Consider the following 20,440-nt stretch of genomic DNA (forward strand, 5'->3'; position numbering starts at 1 on the left):
CGTTTTCGGTAGTGTTTCCCGTATTGCCCGAGCGTCCAAAAAGTAATGGTGGTTGTGTTTTTTTATTGGTCTGAGCGTTTCCCGTATTGCCGCATATTTCAGAAACAACCCTTTCAACAAAATAATCATATATCTCATCATCTCGCATTATCACAATATTGAAAACAATACTTCAAAACATAACAATTATAAAACTCATTACCTACAAGGAAGTTTAAACGGAATAACCAGGTGCAGAAGTCACTCAAACCCACCGGTGTTGACAATGGTCACCCCTGTGACCCTGACTGACTACCTCAATTAAACTTTCTGTACAAATCCGGAAATTCTCTCGGTGTAAACGATTACCAAAGGCATTTTTCAACACTCCCACTCATCCCTTGAACACCTTGCTCCCCCCACCCATGAAGGGTCACTCCACACTCTTTGGGGTCACACCCCATCACCAAACACCATCTCCCACCACTGAAACACCTGGACCTTCCACACACAAGTGCAGAAGGCACTCAAACGCACTGGTTTTGACAATGGTCACCCCTCCCACCCTGACTGACTACCTCAGTTAAACTTTCTGTACAAAACCTGAAATTCTCTCGGGTAATCGTTTACCAGGCCATGGTAAACGATTACCACAGGCTTTTTTCAACACTCCCACTCATCCCTTGCACAACTTGCTCCCCCCACCCATGAGGGGTCACTCCACACTCCTTGGGGTCACAGCGCATCACCAACTCAGAACTTCATCAACTTCCTCGCATTAATTACCCTTAATTTAACTAAAAAAATGCTCCCCTAGTTTTGAAATACTTATTATAATGGCGCGTTAATTTTTCAATAAATCATTTTTTCATTATAACAAACACAATGTCAAAACAATTAAATTGAAAAACCAACCAATAATCTTATTACAAACATAAAGTCTACATTGTCAACTAACATTATGTACATATTTAAACATGCTGTGTTACAAGTCAAATTTGTTCATTTCTTAGCAATCCTAAACAATCCCATATAGCTCTAGGGCTTCCATTCGTCTTATGTTCTCGTTGTCCAGGATCCAGTCACATACGTATTTCTTTCTGATCCCAAGCAGCTCCTCCTGAAACCAACATTTTCCCCATTACAAACAAACACATTGAATAATTTTAACAAACACACAGTTCCAACTTACAGTTGTATATTGAGGCATGCTTTTTCCGTTGTATTTGTCGTCTCCATCCCAAATTTCCATTGCTTTCAACATTATGACTCCACAATCATGTCTGAAATAATATACCCACCACATAAAATTACTTTTGCCCGTGTATTCATCACAACACAATATAATCCAGCAGTACAATTCAAGAAACTTACAAGTTTGGTTGGGATGGGATACTTGCTTGTTTAACACTCAAAGGACCAATACTACCTTCCGGTCTATTCATCAAGATGCAAAAAAATCGTGCCATATTTTCAGCCTAACAGTTAACAAATACAAAAAAATTGTTAAACAATACAGGGTTATCTCATAATCACACGGTCATCAACAATGAAAGATGTGAAATATGTGGAATCTTACAACAGCTGTGTCTATCCTTTTCCGGTCTCTGATCCCCTTACCCAATGAGTCAATCACAAAAATATCTAATGAACTCAATTTCACTGAATAACACCACCAATGATCATCGTGGACAAATGGCATAAACAACTACAAACAATATAAAAAATATCAGTTACACGTTTACAACCAAAAGTGGACAAAAATTGGAAATTAAAGGTTACTCACAAAGTCAGCTGTGGCAAACTCTCCAAGTCCAAACTTATTGCAACGCAGATAACTGTTATAGTTATGAAGCGTCCAAACATGACGATTCTGTGGACGTTTCCTATAATCAGTAAGAATATGGTGTTGTGGACAATTTCAAAATCATCAATCAAAAATCAATCAAAATTCATTTCTTCAATCAAATATATCATACCATATGAAATTTTATTTACCGAGTATAACGGACTAAAATGAATCCTCTTAACAACACCGCACAACCTTTTCTCAAAGTACATAAACATCGTACAAGCAAATAACACCACCTACACAATAAAAAATTATCACATTACTAACGTAAACTACAACATGAAACACAAACAAATGTCACAATACTAACCATGTTATCAACGTATTTCATCGGGGCCAAAGTGTAAAATGAAGTCGTGCTCAAGGTTTGCCCAATTATCTCGCTTACAACCCTAAACATAAAATATTAGTCAATCACAAACAATAGAGATTCGTCAACCACAACTACAATTCACAGCATATACCTGTATACGGTCATCTCTCTGACGCTAACTGCTCTGTACAATTGGTCTACATCAACAGTGGTGCTTGGATCACCAACAAAACTGCGCAATGGGGGGATAACCAATGGTACGACCTCCCGTTCTTCTTCATCACCATCATCATCGATTTCAATACAAATAATGTTATCAACAGTTCTTGAAACTATCTCATCTTCATGTGCGGTTTTATCCTCCCCTCTTACTTCAGTATATGCACCTAGGGGGTCATGAACTGCATTACCATCACCTTCTTCTTCAAATCCACAATCACGACCAACTTCAGCCTCTTCGTCACCCCCAACTTCAGGCTTCTCGTCACCTCCAACTTCAGCTGCTTCATCAACTCCACCACCAACCTCTTCATCAGTGCCACATGCATCTTCTTCAGTAAAGATTGGAGTTTGACAAATTTCGAATAACTCCCTAGTAAGAACTCTAATCTTGGCATTCAATGCTCTGATATCTTCATTGTTTTTCCTCAATCTCTCCTCGGCACCTGCTTCCCATGTCCCATCATCAGAGCTTTCGTCATCATCTTTCTCAACCTTGGATCCTTCAGCCAAGGATCCTTCACTCAACCTTGAAAGCTGCACGGATTTCCGACCGATGACGGTCTTCCTTTCGTACATACCACTCCATATTTAACTGCACCAATATCACACAACAAATTTTGACAAAAAAGACAATCCATTTTTAAATAAAAAATAACGAATATCAAAACACTTACATCTCCGGTCTTGAATATATGTTCAATTTTTTCGGTCCTTGATTTATACGGGAACCATCGCATTATGCGCGGGAAAAACCTGTGTGAAGCATGACCATGCAAAGAAAGTCTTTCAACCGCCCAAGCCTACAATATCATAATATTATTTCATCAAACCTAATCTACAATGTTCTGCAGTACATCAAAATAATAAACTACAAATCATGTTACATGCAACACTGCCACATTGCCACTAAGAGTGAGTGACTGCGAGATACCTCCTCTCATAATTTTCTTCTTACATTTATTTAAATTCTCTACAATATGTTTTTGTACACCGGTGCACCAATCGTATAGACACAAACTGTCTAAGTCATCTAACACTGCAAAAGGCATGTTACAAACATGCCTTAACTTCCTAGGAAAATAAAAAGCAACCAAATAGACTAATATATATAACCTACATACTACATCAACCTCAATGTTTTTATCATGCACAATCACATTAAACATGTCCGTCAAATCCTTCAAACTGATGATTTTTGAATTAAACATTTCACCAACCAATCCAACTGCTGATTCATCAAACGGAATCTCTAAACCACCTATCTCTAAACCTATGCTCATGAACACATCAATAACTGAAAACGGCACCAACTGTTGACTTACTCTAAAACTATTATCATGCCCGACCCACCTGCAAACCATAACCTTCAATAATTTCAAATTCACCTCCACAGGGCTTTCAATATTCAAACACCAAATAAATGGAGTCATCCTAATCCGCTCCACATGACACTTTCGTAGTAAACGATTCATTTCAATAATGATCGATGACTCCATCGAGATAAGAAGCCGTCACTACAATAAAATAATGATCAATTTATTAATAACTACAATTGATACGATAATCAAATAATATATAAACACAAAATTTAAATTTTTCTTACACTTGGTTTTTTCCCTTCCATTGAAACGGCCCTAACAAGATAACATTCCACACTCGTCATATCAATAAGCTTAATGAAACACCAAAAACACAATGTAAAAGACAATGTCAGGACTCGGCCATTTTTACTTACACCAACAAAGACGGATAACTATGCTCCACGGCCTCCTCCACCAGACGGGAAATCCACAAGCAATAGGCTTCAAAATGGAGGAGAGAGCGACAGAGAAGATGGACGACAGATGGACAGAGAAGATGGAGGAGAGAGCGACAGAGAAGATGGAAGGGAGAAGATGCAGGACAGAGCTAGAGAGAAGATGGAAGGGTTGAACGCACGTATTGTCCACCCTAAACCGCCAAACCCATTTCTTAAAATTTTAAAATGAAAATCCCACAAATACCCCTCGCCTTATAACCTTTTCCTTTTTTACTTTCAATTTAATTAGCCAATGCATGGAAGACACGTGGACGTTGTGAAATCGTTGTCAAAATTTCGTTGTCCACATACCATTTTCCTTTCTTTAATAACTATCGATTCAACCCAATTTTGTTGAACATTACATATTTGGATGGGGAAAGCAAACCACTGAATTTGTACAGTACAAGTACATCAATCAAATATCAAAGGAAAAAATAACAAGCAACTGCAACTTATTTTTTGTTTTCTTCCAGTTTATTTTCTCACACACTGCATATTTGATAGATTCAAATTTGGAACTATTCTCAACTTTATATTGATAGGTCAATTCAATGGTACAATGGTGTAAGATGATAAACATTTATACATTGAACCATTTAAAACAATAGTATCATCTTGTTTAAATAAATTTCGTGGAGAACTTTAAATGAAAAAATAATCATTTTTAAAATGAATAAATATAAGGTAACAGATAAAACTTCTTTATGAGATATTTTTAAAAGATCTTCCTTAGTTTCACAATATTTTTTATCTCTTAATTTTATATTATTGGAGTTTCACGTGGATTACACATACGACTAGAGTATATAAATAGATACAAACCTTATCTTATAAGCTAATTTGGTGGATTGGATTCGACTTAAAGTCTACATATTATTTTGATGTTTGAGTTAGATTTAAAATCTACTTCTTAACGTATATAAATTAATTTTAATTTAAGAAAAGTTTCATTTTAGTCTTTTTTTTTATTTTAGAAATTCAATAGTTCTTTATGAGATATTTTTAAAAGATTTTTATCTCGTAATTTTATATTATTGGAGTTTCACGTCAATTACACATACGACTAATTTAGAGTATATAAATTGATACAAACCTTATCTTATAAACTAATTTGGTGGATTGAATTCGACTTAAAGTCTACATATTATTTTAATGTTTGAGTTAGATTTAAAGTCTACTTCTTATTTCAGTTTAAGAAAAGTTTCATTTTAGTCTTTTTTTTTATTTTAGAAATTCAAATTGATAAATTTGTTCAAAACATAACTTTAGATTGTAAGAAGAAAAAAGGTTTGACTAACACATTGTTTAAGAAATACAACAATATGATTTGCAAAACAATAAATAAAAGGAATAGTTTGATTGTTCAAGTTAAAAAAATAAAAAATATTTGAAATGTTTTAAATTTGAATGTTATTGTTTGATTGATCATTTTAAAATTAGTATCACTATGTAGTTGTTATATTTTATTTTAAAAAATTATTTAATGTATTTTCTAAAGAGATGCATAATTTTTTTTTGGTATAATTAGAAGGTTTGATCATCTTCCTACCATGTTGATCCATTTTTGGAATTCCATTACTTTTAGTTGCGAATCCATGTTTAAACAAAAGAGTAAACCTCATACATTTGCTAAGGAACATAAATGTCAAATCACATCATAATAATTTTCTCTAAGAAAAAATGTATAGTTTATGTACAAAGAGATGTGATGTGTTAATTTAATTTAATTTTTTATGAATAAATGAAAAGTATTAGTGATAAATTTAGTCTATCTGAAAGTTGTAATTTTATTTAACAAAGTTTTTGTAATTTTTTATTAATTATTTAATTAAATTCTTGTTATTTCATTTTTTCTAATCGAATATGAGTATTATTTTGTTTCTTTCTTTTTCTTTTTTATCTTGTATTATTTATTGGAAATCTAATAATTAAAAATAAACTCAATTTACAATATCACTTATGAGGTAAAACTCATTTTATAAGTGAGTTACGTGGGAGTTAAATTAGACCATAATCGATTCTCACAATGATATCATAACATAATATTATAATTGACATATAAATACATTATTTTCATAACTTATCACCAACTGTTATTTGATCATTGAAATAATGATACAGAAGTTATTGACACACAAAAAATTAAAAAAATAAAATTTTTACATATTTAATGAAATGAAAAAAATTAAGCAAAACTTAATTAAATTTAATGAGGCATAAAAAAGTCTTTATCATTACCAGTAATATTAGGACATTCTTTGATGGTAATAATTTTAAAATTGACAAGTGTTCAAAAGTTTACGTAACATTCTAATGTTCAAAAGAAGAAAAATCATGTGAGACGACTTTCTTTATGATATATATACATAAATGTAACATTAAATATTTATACTTATATTTAGAATATTTTATTATATAATACCGTTTTTTTTAAAATATTTTAGTTTTATATTTTCTGTCAATTAACCATAGTCCTCATACGATTAAATTAATTTGTTTAGTGTCCATACTTTTAAAAATTACATATTCTATTTAAATATTTTTTCTAACAATTTAATTATAAAAATTATATTCATTTTTTTAAAATTAACTAATGTTTATTCCCCATTGCAAAATTAATTAACTAGGAGTTTGTTTATGTGGCTTTGTCTATCAGATCTCATTTATTACATCTTTTCTGTTCTGATGTACAAGATTCAATGTAAACTTGTATTGATTCTTTTTATTTTAACCTAAGTTAATTCTTTCACTGTCATTTAATTATTTCAACCTAGGAATCTTCTCCTTATTTAATTTATTCATTAATGAGGGACCCTACTTATATTATTATTATTATTATTATAATTATAATTCAATATAATATAAAAGAAAATAATTTTATTGTAAGATTATACCCTTTCTAACTCCATGTGGTCCTTCAGAAATTTTAGCGCTTTGTACATCACATGTTTCGTTTTGTATTTTTGCTGACTTTTCAGTTTTCTATATAACACTTCGCTCCTCATTGTTTACGTTCATCGTTCATAGCTTCCTCCGCCTCTAGCTTTCTCTCTCCTTTCCCACGTGAGTCACTTTTCCTTTTCGCTTTCTGCATTTTCCCCTTTATCCATCATTTCTCTTTCTCCTTTAACGCAAACAAATTCGCTGTGTTGTAGATCGAAACGAGGTCGTTTTGAGCTGCAGCGGCGCCGGAACTTGCAGCAGCTATGGATTTGGCATCCAATCTCGGTGGCAAGATTGAAAAGACCGAAGTTCTCTCTGCCGTTGAGAAGTATACATGATTCTCTCTTTTCTTTATTTTTTTTCTTTCTTTTAATTTCTTTTGAATGGAATTTCGTGGTTGCATTGTGATTTCAGACTCCGAGTATAAGCTTTGTTGTCTTCAAAATGAGGTTTCTGTGTCACTTTTCTGTTTTTGCTTTCTTCAAAATACGGTGGCGCAATCTTTTAGGGACAGTGTACTGTAGAGGATTTAAGTACGGCCTTAATCAGAAAATCAACTGTTGATTATAATTAATTTTAGAAATTTCTTTGTATGTATTTGAGTTATCACAATTGTCGGATTATTAATTTTCTGATCAGCTTTTGGGAATGGTTAGTCAAATAAACTTTTTCAAGTGTTCGAGAATCTTTTTGGTGCTTTGATCTGGTTTAAGGAGCTTGTTCCGTGATTGTAGGCTGCGAAAATTTTTGGACTATATTTAGTTTATAAAGAAAGCAAATTAGTGGGTTTTCGGTGAAATTTTTTATTTATTAAAATAACATGCTTATATTTTTAATTATTTGGATGGAAAAATATTGAATATGATAATACAGGGGTTGAATAATCTATAACTATGATTATTTGGGATCAATTTATTTAAAGAAAATAAAAATGCCGGGGGATGTGCATTCATGAAATTTTTTAATATGAAAAATAATAGTTGTGATTTTGTTAATGGCACATGAAAGAAAAACAAGACTCCACAATTCTCTGGTTCGATCTGATGTAACGTGCCGCGGTGTTTAGTTGTTTAAAAAAATATTAAAATGTGGGGGTGGGACTGAAAGCTTGTGGTCTTGCGTGGAATGTTTTGGACTTTATTGAAAGTGAATAATATCTGGGCCCACCGTGTCTCTTTTAACTCGTGATTTTCACCTAAAGTACCAGCAACTTTATAGTGATCCAGGTTAACGAAACTGGAAAATGATTTCAGATTTCTTGCAGCTGAGCAAATATCTCTCTGATGGTAATTACGAATGTGCTAAGTGAAATGAAATTGAGCATAAAATTAAGCAATTGCTTCAGAATTTTACTAGCTATTCTATATTTGTTTCGGAGTTCAATTTTTTTTTTGGCTTGGATCAAAATATTGGTCAGTTTTTTTGGCAAAATTAGGAAGAGAATGAACTTTGAGAGGTTTACCTTCGCGTTAACGTGAACAGTGTATCTGAAGTTTCTATTTTGTACATTTAAGTCTGTTTTAGTATTTTTATTAAACTTAAGAATAATGAATACTTAAAAAACTTTGATTTGTAAAGGTAAGAAATTTTAGTACTACGGATTGCAATTATATGTTGATTGGCCACACTTAAATTCTCGAGTTGTTATGTAAATTTAATATTTAGGCTATTTATTTATATATGGACGAGTAATCAGGGATGGCCATGTATTTTATATAATTACAAAGCTATATGTGGGCATACCTATAGGCATACCATTGTTGTAAACCATTGTAGCTGGTACATATGTCTAAAGAAAAATTATAGCTGTTCTTATTCACGATAATTTCTCATTTTCTTTTTTCTTTTTGAACACGGAGCTTATAAATGTATTGATTTTATGATTCAGGTATGAGAAGTATCATGTTTGCTATGGTGGCCAAGAGGAAGAGAGGAAAGCTAACTATAGTGATATGGTGAGAGTTATTAATATTGACAACCTTTAACTTCTATAGTTCTGATTTTCTTTTTTAGATGCATACGGTATGCCTGGCCTCATTCTTTCTTTTTTTTCTGCTCACTCTTTCTCCAAATGGGAAACATTTTTTTTTCTTGAAATACTAAGAGATTCTAATCCTAGATTTTGCTTATTTGGAGACTTGGAAACTTTTACATTTTTTCTTTAGCGGTCTAATTGATAGTAGGCAATGAGTAATGCTCTATGACTTCACTTGTGAAGTAATAGAGATGTGTTTTTGTCTCAATTATAGTCAATTTGATTATCTGCAAAACGTTGATAAGATCTGCATTTGTCTTTAGGTGAATAAGTACTATGATCTTGTTACCAGCTTTTACGAGTTTGGCTGGGGGGAATCTTTCCATTTTGCGCCCAGGTCTCCATTTACTTAATTTTGCTCTAAAATTGAAGAATTTTCTATTACATTAATCATGTTGATAATTTTCTTATCTTGCAGATGGAATGGGGAATCTCTTCGGGAGAGCATCAAGCGACATGAACACTTCCTTGCTTTACAACTTCGACTGCAGCCAGGGCAGAAGGTTTTCCTATGTTCAATATAGCAAATAAGCAAGCTGATATCTTATTTACAGTAATTTATTATTAAAACTTAATGAGCTTTTATAATTTATTTTAGGTTTTGGATGTTGGATGTGGAATTGGGGGACCATTAAGAGAAATTTCTCGATTCAGGTTAAACAAGATTGACTTCATTTAGGCTTCTTTTCCTTTACCTTTCCCTGTGTTACATTTACTGACTAACAAAATCAAGCGACACCTGGGCAGCTCAACTTCAATTACTGGGTTGAATAATAATGAGTACCAGATAACAAGAGGAAAGGTATGTTTTCGGAAATTAAGTTCATTGAAATATGAGGTGTAAATTGTTAATGCATTGACATAGTTATTTTTACCGTTATTTCAATCATCATATCTAGTTGTTATAGACTTATAGTACACTGTCACTGTTGGTTGTGCTTATTCTGACAAAACATCGATGCATTGTTTAAGTGTTAATTTTACTTAATGTACTTATGAAAGTAATCTTTTGTTAATTGTTGAAAGCCTTTTGGATGAAGGGATTATTTTTGGATTCTCAATATTTTGAAAGAAGATAGGACATTAAATTGAAAGTTCTACACACTTTGATCACTAACGGATTTTTTGCTATTTAACAGGAACTCAATCGCATTGCGGGAGTGGACAAGACTTGCAATTTTATCAAGGTTGATTTTTGTATATCAATTACCCTTATTGGGGAGTATGAGGGATTTTATTTCAGAGCTTATTGTTTCGTTTTATAAAATTGTTCTGATCCAGTTATTAATGTTACATTGAATATGTTGCCTTATTTTGTGTTCAGAAAACTTAAAATCAAATGATCAAGATATTTTGGCTAAAATGATATTGTAAATTAAGCATAACTAAACATGTTGAAGCAGGATATTGATTTGAAAAAATCGTTGACATGATCATCGTATTTGATAATGCAGGCTGACTTCATGAAAATGCCAATCCCAGACAACACATTTGATGCAGTGTATGCGATTGAAGCCACTTGCCATGCACCAGATGCTGTATGTGAAAGTATCTTGTACTCTCCAATGGGTTTCACACGCTAATTTCCCCCCATCCCTACTACAACTTTCTATCTCCCTCATTTACGTATAAATTCTGAAGTACTATGAAGCAACTTGACCTGCATGATAGCATGGAGTGCATGTGTTAATTGTGAATCTATAAAATGGTGTCCATAATTTTGTATTGGCTGACTCTTATTTCTCGTGCGATGGAATTATGTGTAGTATGGATGCTATAAAGAGATTTTTAGAGTGTTGAAGCCTGGTCAATATTTTGCTGCTTATGAATGGTGTATGACCGATAGTTTTGATCCCCAAAACTCAGAGCACCAAAAAATCAAGGTATGTTATAGCGGTGTAGATTGAACTTAGATTGAGGTCTATTAGGCCTGTTGAAACCTCTTGGTTTGTAATTAAATCGATAAAATTCCTCGTTGCAGGCAGAAATTGAGATTGGTGATGGGCTTCCTGACATTAGATTGACCACTAAGTGTATTGAAGCTCTGAAGCAAGCAGGTTTTGAGGTGAACATCATTTTCTTCTTATTTGTCACCTTTCACAAGTATTGGCTGTTGTATATCCAATAGTTGAACCTAACTGGCTAAAGGGGGATTCTCTCCTTTTTCGTGTAAAAGGTAATATGGGAGAAAGATCTAGCAGCCGACTCTCCTCTTCCATGGTACCTGCCTTTAGACAAAAGTCATTTCTCACTGAGTAGCTTCCGTCTAACCGCTGTTGGGCGACTTTTCACAAAAAACATGGTATTGCTATTGAACACCATCTGTAAATTTATTCTACTTCTCTTGGTTATAGAGTTCTGTAATTTGATTGTATGTCGAGAATTTTGGGATTCGTAAATCTTATTACTCATTCAACATTGGTTGGGGCTACAAATTTATATCTGCAGGTCAAGGTTCTGGAGTATGTTGGACTGGCTCCAAAGGGTAGTCTAAGGGTTCAAGATTTCCTAGAGAAGGCTGCGGAAGGACTAGTTGAAGGAGGAAAGTAAGTTTTGCATCTGTCTAATAATATCACTTTCTCTCTATTCTACCCATGCATATGAAATTTATGAATATAATTTCTCAATTGGGTAAAAATGAGAATGCTCCTAGCCAGCATGTACAGCTCTCATCTGTGGCAATTTCAGATTCTGAAGGTCTCTTATTTGAGTCCAACTTAACCTTGAGAGAAATACTGATTAATAAATTATAAGATTTTACAAACATATTTTTGGAGCAGAGGAATCTGAAATATGACTTGCTTTTGTCTCTTTTCCAGGAAAGAGATTTTCACACCAATGTACTTCTTCTTGGCACGGAAGCCTGATTCAGACAGTAACTAAGTTGGTTGTACAAATAGGTTGCTGTTGTTTACAGAGATTCTGGTCGGGTGAATCGGTTGTTTTTGTCCTCGTGACCGTAGTTTCCTGCTGTTTTGAGTTGCTTGTTTTTGTTTAGGGTACCAAAACTTTTGCTGTTTGTTCGATTAAGCAGTGCATTTTGTTCTTTAATTCTGTTTAAAAGTAAAAATTTAAAGACACTTTTTAGGTCTTCTTACTTTTATCCTTTCATTTTAGTCTTCCAAGTTTTTTTTTTAGTTCATTAAGCCTCTAATTATCAATAACTATATATAAACTATAACAACAGATATAGAGTACTGTTGTTTTGATATAATATATTTTATATATTCTATTTTATTACTGTAATTTTTCTATTATTTTTCTTCTACAATCATATTTATATTTTTCAAATCAGTTATATTCTTGAATTACACCACAAACTCTCCATTCTACTATTTAATTACTATCATATATTTTATTTTAAAAAAAGAGTATAAAGGAATCACGTCAATTTTGTATAACTTGAATTTCTCACTTGTTATTTCTTCTAGATATAAAGGAGTTTATATCGAGGTTTGATAAAAAAAAGTCATTCAAACCAAATATAAACATTAGATATAATTCGGTTGGTTTGGATGTTTTTACCAATTCATCTTTCTTGCTTTCTATAATATACTAATTCTAATATTGTTTGAAATTTTAAATTCATCTATTTGTAAGTGGGCAAATACAGTAATAAAAATTTGATTATATTTAATCATTTTTGTAATTTATCTACACGCATTAATAATTTTGTAGTTTTTAGTTTTTAGTTTTTAAGAGAAAATCAACAATTTGTTTAAAAAACTAGCAAAGAAAAACACAGAAAACTGTATCCACCCTGTTAATAAAAAAATCCAGTTGAATCATTTTGATGTCTTTTCATTGTTAGGAAAAGTAGGACAAGCCAATTCTAAAGAACAAAAGTTGAACTGTCATTTGAATTCTAGGACCATTCTAATTGGTATTTTATAACCTTTTTAAGAGGGCTACTTGGTACTCTGTCAATGACCTTGCTCTTGCATATTTTATTGAGTTTTTGATATGTTCGATGTGAAGAAAGGTTTTTTTGCTGGCAAATGTTGTTAGAAGAAAGATTCACTTTAATGCTCTTTACTTTTTATTTTACAAACCTAATCCTATTAAATCCTTGTGGATTACCCTCTAATGGAATCTCAAAACGTAGGAAATTAACTAATCATTAACAAAAGTTATTAAAAAAAATAATCAGTTTAGTAAAATAAGTATTTATATATTTTGCTTTAAGTAGAAGAAGAAAAAAAATTACAGTTTAAATATAAAATTTTGATTAAGTAAGTTTTGTTTGAATTTCATCAATAACTAAATTAATTGAACACATTATTGGCCTTTAACAACTATTACATTATTTTCTAAAGGAAAACTATGTTGATATGTAATTATTGTTGAGGAAATATTTTTTTTTTAAATTTAAAGGGTAAAAGGATGTTTAATTATTTTCTTTAATAAACATCTGTAACAATTACTAAAAATCAAATATGTATTCACATTAAGAAAATTTAAAAAGAAAATCACATAATTTAAATTTTTGTTACTAAGACTATACTTATTTTTTTAGTGTACTAAAAATGTTAATACGTAAGGAGCCTAATTACCCAAGTTACTATCATTAAATCCTTCATTATTTTTAATGTTAGTTTTGCATGTATTGAATTTTTCTTTTAATTGGGTTTCAATAATTTTCAACTTAATTTAAATTCATATTTATTTCATCATTTTTTAATTTTTAGGTGTTCATTATGTAAAAAATAGAGTATTATAGAGCAGATTGGTGTATTATAAAAATGATATAGATTATTTTACTTTAAAATAATCTTATAATATAAAGTGAATTTTATAAACACTTTTCATTATTCTAAGAACATTTTATCTCTCTAGAACTCTAACTCCAGATATTTGATATCTTTCGCTTTGAATGAGATCTCAATTCCAGCGATGGTTTCATTAGATATCTTACAACTAGAATCGCTCTTTTTTCCTATCCAGTTCCTCCACCACCGCGAACCCCAGTTAAATTCAGGCATGATATACTTTTTAGTTATTGGGAGAACTCGAGGGTTTAAACGTGCCAGATTGAAATCTAACTCGTATAAAAAAAATATAATTTTTTCTAATTCAATCCGGTTCAAACTCGTGGTGAGCCAGATTGACTCGCGGGTTGTGACCCGTTTTGACAGGTCTACACACAATCGCCAAATAACATGATTAGATGTAATTTTGTAAAAAGATCAATTCAAATTTAGTCCTGGCAAACTCAAATCTAAATTGAGTTGTTTTATTTTTCATTTAAAAATGAGGGAAAGAGAATTTATAATTTTGAATTTTAAAAAACTAATTATTTTCTAAACCATTTTTTAAAATAATTATTTTAAAAAATAGTTTAGAAAATAATTAATTAAAAAGATTTATTTAGAAAAATAATTATATAAAATATAATAATTTAGAAAAATAATTATTTGAAGAAATAATTATTCACAAAAGCATAAGCAATAAAGAAAATATGTAATGACAATTTTGGAGACCAATCACAGTCTAAAGGAAAATGTTTTTAAATAATTTTTTTTGTAACTTTTTTAAAACGTTTATGTGATTTGTGTCTATTTCAAATATTTTTTTAAAAATAAATTCAAACATACTAATAAAATAGTGACACGTATTTTATTGTCAAAAAATAGTTACGAAAAGTTGTTAATATATTATAATCTTTTTCTAAAATGTTGATTTCCACTTGTAATAACATTAGATGATGATGTAAAACCAATAATCTCGTACATTTAAGAAACAATGATAGAGTTAAGGAGCCAATTCCTCACAATTTTTAAAAGCAAGATACTAGGATGAAACATGAATATTTGGATATAGTTCTTTTGTTTTTTAGGTTGTTTAGTATGAGTAAGCAACAAACATAATTTGTATTATGAACTAGCAACCAACAAGACTTATTTTTTTGAATGACTACAATGATAATTTTGGTTAATATCATACAGCCATTGTTTGATATACATTAGGATTCATGTCACATTCCAAAATTCTAAAAGTATAACATGATAGTCCAATTTTGGGTACCCTAACTAGTTATTTAAATATAAGTTTGGGCACACCATTTTCTTCATGTATAAATAGAACATGCATCCAGTTCTGATGGAATCTCAAGCTGATTTATGAGCCTGGCAAACAGGTAAATCTTCCTCAAAATTGGGAGGCACTCCAAGGATTGGATTCCTCTCAAAGAAATTAACAGGCTTCAAATCAAAACTTGATGAGACAGTAGGCATTATAGGGTAGTCCTCTTGACATGGTATGTGATGAAATCCTATTGTGTACCACAAAACTATGTCCCTATTCTCAATCGGACGATCCCTGCATATTAAACATCAAACACTTTCTGAAATTAATATGATGTCTTCACCAATAACATTAGACTCTAAATACAAAGTCACATCATAGATAGTCCCATATCAATACCTCTATATTTGATGTAAGCAACTAAATTCCAAGTCAAAAAAGCTCAGAATTTGGTGAGTGAGCACTTTGTCCAACCTAAGTTTATTGAGTACACGACTGTTCCTTTTTCCTTTTATTGATCCATGACAGCACAAGACATGAAATAATAAACCAAATGTTGTTCCTAAATTGTCTCCGGTTATGTATGATAGGAATCTAAGTGTGAGTCTAAATCGCACATTGGATAGAAATGAGAAGGTAGAACACTATATAAAGATAAAGACCCATTAATCCAATGTTTTAAGGTTTTGGATAGAGAATGATGTCAATTCCTTGTGTGATTGGACTCAGATCTTAGCTCGATTTTGTAGAGTTGAATTAGACTTAAAATTTCGTTCTTGGCCATTATTTAGTGTTCCTAGATTGACGTATGAACAAGAATTTCAACTATTTGTATGTATCTGATATCTAATTTCTAAAGTCTAATTTAGTGGTCCTACTTCTATAGTGATGAAAATGAATTTCAACTATTTGCCTCTTATTTCAAAGTCAGTGGTCCTGTTTCTAGAGTGATTGATCTACATGTACTTCATCTGAATATCTTCAATTTCCAATATAGAGATCCTGTTTCTAAATTGATGGATCACATTAGTTTCAACCAACTTCACCTAAATTCCCTTTCATAGCAATGATGTCAGTCAGGAAAATTTTCTTTTATCAAATGTGATTATAGAGTGAAAATTGAAGCATGAGATAAGAAAGGTAGAATGATGAAAAGAAAGAGTGACCTGTCGGACCAGACTTGAAGAGTATCATCTCCTTTGCTCTGGTAAGCGAATAAGCCACCAGCCCATTGCTCAGTCTTGTTGTATGGAGTGACCCATATTTGATTGTTGGTAAAGGCTGCTCTTTTCTGTGGTGGGTCTTCTGGATCAAGCAGGCTAGCTGCTGTGCCACCTGGAACCAGTTTGTACCCAACAGGGTTCCCTACCCTTGTCTTCTTCATTGGATTCACCACATGAAACTCAGATGGCTCATACAGTTTAAGTCTAATTTCTGCTTCTTTCTCTGTCTTTGCCACTTTTTTCACAGCTTTCAAATAACTCTTTCTCGGTGATTCTTCTGAACTCGTCTCTTCCTTCTTTAACTTCACCTTAACAAATGAATTATCTGACCCATCAACATCCATGTCTAGATGATACGTTATAAAATGGTCATGGATTACACCAATAATGTTTTCACTCAAAAGGGTTCCGTAAAGATATTCATTCTCCGGGACTTGCTCCATCTTCTCATAGCTAGTTCCTTTCACCATCAAGATACCACTCAGTCCAACCTGCATCAGACAAAAAGCCTATACATTAGCATAAACTATAGAGTACTAACTAAACAAGACAAAAACAAGTTGTCGATTTTGCTATAATCCAACATATTTCGTAAGGGACACATTATTGAAAAAGGTGCATTCGAGTGATCAATTAATGTTAAAGGTTTTCAGGAATCTTGGATTGCAGCAATGCTAGAAAAGATAAAGTATCACGTAATTAACTTGATAAGTTTATTATAAAGAAAGCTTTCATGGTGTTTGTATTATGAAAACGTATCACATCAAACGTTGATTAGTTTATTGTACACATGCCTGCAGAGTTTATCGGGAGTATCAATGCTGAACAATAATACAAACAAACTAAACTGAATTTCCATCTCTAACCTTTGATCTGATTAGCCCGTCGGTTTGAAACTCCCAATCCACGATGTAGTCGTAGTTTGCCACTGCAGCTGCCATCCTAACAACTAGTGTCACCTTCGGCCTCACTTCAGTAACCTTCCATAATAGCCCAAATACAAAATACAGTTAAGAGATAAATCCATTGAACTATATGAAGAACAAGCCATAGTGATTCATGATCATTGAACTGGCAACAAACTACATATGGTAACTTTCGGCTTGAATCTGATGTTTCATGACATTAAACGTAACAGTATGAGAGAAAGCTTACCTTGAGGTTAGTGATGGGGCACTCAGCATGACGCCAAGCAATGTCACCAGCATAACTCTCAAAAATGCAAATCATGTTGGGTTGGAGATAAGGTGTGCCATCAGAAGATGCAAACACACCATCCATGTAGTAAGCATTCCGAGGGCAATCATTCAAGGGGTCCAATGGCATTGCTTGCAACCCAAATCCATACTCACCGGCATCCATGTATGTCTTAAAGTACCAACCTTCTGTGGGATCCATGTAAGGCACAAAAAGCTCAGATGTGAACCCTTTGTACATGACATTTCTCAGCTTTAATGTGTCAGGGTCCCTCACCTTGACTTGTGAAATTATGGTCCCTGCTCTTGGGTCAGGTCTCAGATGGAATTCCCAGTTTGCCCATTTCACCAGGTGCCCATCAACAGTAAAGCTTGGACCTTTTGGTTGCTCCAAGGATATTGGATTCAGCAGCCTCAACTCCCCATTCAGCTTCTGAATGGAGTAACGGTAGTCAGTGTTGGAACCATTAGCCACAGGGATGTTTTGGCCATCATCTGAAATAGCCAGCACCTCTTTTCTATCCATGTCAACCAAAGCAGTGACACCCTCAATCGGTTTCATGTAGAAGTTCACAGTGCCTTCTTTGGAATAGCACTGCACCTTAATCAACCTTCTATTCTCCTCCACCGGTGTCCCATACCACCCTGAAGAGATTGGCAAGCAAGCCAGGTCTGCTAAATTCACACCACGTTTGGTGATTGAACGGTTGAACTCAGTGCTCTTTAGGGGAACCTCAAGCACCCCCACCATTTCTTCCATAGTCATGGTAGGGTACCCGGACGCTGAGCCGGTTTCTAGGCTAGTCACCTGGCTGATTTCGAGGTCCACCGTGAGCACATGAGAGACCCCCTTCACGGCTGCAACCACGGAAGCCTTCCTTGGCAAGGGTGGATCACCCTTTTTCCATTTGATGACTAGTTTTTTGTCTGGTTCTTCAAGGACGACGGAGCTCAGAGAGTAGCTGGATGAGGACTTGAAGAGAGGGTGGGAAGAGAGGATGGTTCTGACCCTGTTGAACTCTTGAATTGTTAGAGGGTCAAGAGGGTGTTGAGGAACTTCTGACTGGTGGTCATGAGTGGAAAACGATGGATTCTTGATTTCCTTAGGCCGTGCTGAGGAATAGAAGCGGTTCTTTGAGGTGCACCATCCAGAGTAAACGTTGCAGTTCAGAACCTCCTTGTTGGAAGATGATGGAAGGTGAAGCCAGCCAACAAGTGAAATTATTGCCACGACAGTTGAAAGAACCAGGAAGCGCCACAAGCTTTTGGCCTCCATGGATACAGATATCACTGGTGTTGAAGAGTTTGTGTTCTCTTGTTGTTGAAGTACACTCTATCTTGAGAAAGCTTCACGTGAATATGGTCACGGTGGAAATTGAATATTGGAGGAATCTCTCAGTAAAATGAACCAGGATTCAGATTCAGACACTTGCTATCTAGTCAAGCTGACACTGCACATAAAAAACCAACCACTTGCGATAAAAATGGATAAAAGAATCTTATGCAGAGAGAGTCTGACAATTTTGTTTCTTAGTCCAACATAACAGAATGCAAATAAATTATGCTCGAGAAATTTATTAATAACAACACCGTGTAGCAAAAACCTTAAAACAATAATTTTGACAATAAGTTTATTAAAAACAAAAATTCCGATAACTTTGGTGTTTACTTCCTATGACATATCGAAGAAGATGAGACTTAGATTAAATTCTAGAACTATTTCTTCCTGCTTCTGTCCCATAGAAAAATTCAGCAATGAAGTCACCAATGTTAACCCACCATAGTGCTATTTTTGTCTTACTGCAGAGCAGATTTTGTCCACTTCGTTAGAAGACTGAGATCGATTATTTATGCACTGTCCTCTCTCAATTTAGTTACGTTTATTTTCAGAATAAAATGGTAGCAGAATCATCAGAAATAATGCAATTACTTTAATAGTATAATAACATCAGCGTATTCATTAAGAACCAAACATATCTTTTTTGAGTATAGAATCATCAAATTTAGAAATGGATATCTCACATAAAACAGTTACCCTTTATAATGTCAGCTCGCTTAAAGGGCTACGTAAGAATTTATAAACGCCTCTTTTTAAATTTTAATTTCCATATCGACTAGAGATAAAATCAATTTACAACATGTTACTATGGGCTCATAGCCGACCGAATGGTGAAGGTGCAGAAGAGTCGGCCGACCGATGATACCTCTCAGGTCAATGAATCGATCGGTAAAAAGAGCCGTTAATGTAATTAATAGTAATAACTGTCGGAGAGTTAATGAAAATAATTGTCATTTATTGACAATTAATATTGTCATTTATTAGTGGTTAATGAGTCAGACCTAACTGTAAGCTCATTATAATTTATAAATATTTGTCTAGAGACAGGTAACTTGAACTTGAACTGAATCTTACAGCTCTGATAACTAAATCTTGATTAGAAGATTATTACGCAAAGTCACTGACTTGAGCGTCGGAGTGTCTTTTGCAGGCACCCTCCCCCGCGGCTTGGACAAGGAAAAGAGAGAAGACATTACAACTGGACATCGGAGCAGACAACTTTGAATGTTTTGGATTAGGGTTCTAAATCCTGCCGAAACACAACATATAAGTGAATGGAAACCTTATTTTACAAACCGATTTTGTAGAATTGAGTTAGGTTAAGCTTCACTTGTTAACAAAATGTTTTTAATTAAATCTTTAATAGAAGCGAAATAATATATGAAATAACATTGTTATTCCAATGGTATGAGATGGATAGTTAGGTGTGTAGAGTTTGTGTTGATAGTGATATGGTAGGAAGGACCACGCATGAAAGTGAGGATTGAAAATATATGGTAAAGAAAGCAGTACT

The 20,440-nt window shown here is 33.2% G+C and overlaps 3 protein-coding genes across 3 annotated transcripts; 1 reads left to right on the forward strand and 2 right to left on the reverse strand.

Moving 5' to 3' along the window:
• Positions 1-997: 997 nt before the first annotated feature.
• Positions 998-2,942, reverse strand: LOC148201377 (uncharacterized). The gene is made up of 7 exons (XM_088108846.1): positions 2,296-2,942; positions 2,142-2,223; positions 1,766-1,888; positions 1,559-1,687; positions 1,354-1,457; positions 1,172-1,262; positions 998-1,099 (listed from the first exon to the last, which is right to left on the reverse strand). The coding sequence occupies exons 1-7, from the start codon at positions 2,940-2,942 to the stop codon at positions 998-1,000; spliced, it is 1,278 nt and encodes a 425-aa protein (XP_087964972.1).
• Positions 2,943-7,105: 4,163 nt separating this feature from the next.
• Positions 7,106-12,242, forward strand: SMT1 (sterol methyltransferase 1). Its single transcript, XM_047310395.2, has 14 exons — positions 7,106-7,230; positions 7,323-7,438; positions 8,999-9,065; positions 9,409-9,482; positions 9,564-9,648; positions 9,744-9,799; positions 9,893-9,947; positions 10,285-10,332; positions 10,600-10,683; positions 10,912-11,028; positions 11,127-11,210; positions 11,322-11,447; positions 11,594-11,691; positions 11,965-12,242. The coding sequence occupies exons 2-14, from the start codon at positions 7,374-7,376 to the stop codon at positions 12,026-12,028; spliced, it is 1,023 nt and encodes a 340-aa protein (XP_047166351.1). The 5' UTR covers positions 7,106-7,230; positions 7,323-7,373; the 3' UTR covers positions 12,029-12,242.
• A 2,754-nt stretch (positions 12,243-14,996) lies between these two features.
• Positions 14,997-19,255, reverse strand: LOC124835471 (amine oxidase [copper-containing] gamma 2-like). Its single transcript, XM_047310393.2, has 4 exons — positions 17,548-19,255; positions 17,259-17,372; positions 16,336-16,883; positions 14,997-15,463 (listed from the first exon to the last, which is right to left on the reverse strand). The coding sequence occupies exons 1-4, from the start codon at positions 18,862-18,864 to the stop codon at positions 15,253-15,255; spliced, it is 2,190 nt and encodes a 729-aa protein (XP_047166349.1). The 5' UTR covers positions 18,865-19,255; the 3' UTR covers positions 14,997-15,252.
• Positions 19,256-20,440: the final 1,185 nt, after the last annotated feature.

The sequence above is a fragment of the Vigna umbellata genome, chromosome 3, assembly GCF_029865625.1.
Source record: "Vigna umbellata cultivar VRB3 chromosome 3, Vumbellata_1.0, whole genome shotgun sequence".
NCBI lineage: Eukaryota > Viridiplantae > Streptophyta > Magnoliopsida > Fabales > Fabaceae > Vigna > Vigna umbellata.

Excerpts from the sequence above, each read along its gene's own strand:
- LOC148201377 (XM_088108846.1), bottom strand. The coding sequence starts at position 2,942 with ATGTACGAAAGGAAGACCGTCATCGGTCGGAAATCCGTGCAGCTTTCA. Across the intron at positions 1,889-2,141 it reads TGAAATACGTTGATAACATG|CACCATATTCTTACTGATTA; the intron begins GTTAGTATTGTG and ends AATTGTCCACAA. Across the intron at positions 1,100-1,171 it reads GCATGCCTCAATATACAACT|GAGGAGCTGCTTGGGATCAG; the intron begins GTAAGTTGGAAC and ends TGTTGGTTTCAG.
- SMT1 (XM_047310395.2), top strand. The coding sequence starts at position 7,374 with ATGGATTTGGCATCCAATCTCGGTGGCAAGATTGAAAAGACCGAAGTT. Across the intron at positions 9,649-9,743 it reads GACTGCAGCCAGGGCAGAAG|GTTTTGGATGTTGGATGTGG; the intron begins GTTTTCCTATGT and ends AATTTATTTTAG. Across the intron at positions 11,692-11,964 it reads GGACTAGTTGAAGGAGGAAA|GAAAGAGATTTTCACACCAA; the intron begins GTAAGTTTTGCA and ends TCTCTTTTCCAG.
- LOC124835471 (XM_047310393.2), bottom strand. The coding sequence starts at position 18,864 with ATGGAGGCCAAAAGCTTGTGGCGCTTCCTGGTTCTTTCAACTGTCGTG. Across the intron at positions 16,884-17,258 it reads ACGGGCTAATCAGATCAAAG|GTTGGACTGAGTGGTATCTT; the intron begins GTTAGAGATGGA and ends TGTCTGATGCAG. Across the intron at positions 15,464-16,335 it reads CTTCAAGTCTGGTCCGACAG|GGATCGTCCGATTGAGAATA; the intron begins GTCACTCTTTCT and ends TTTAATATGCAG.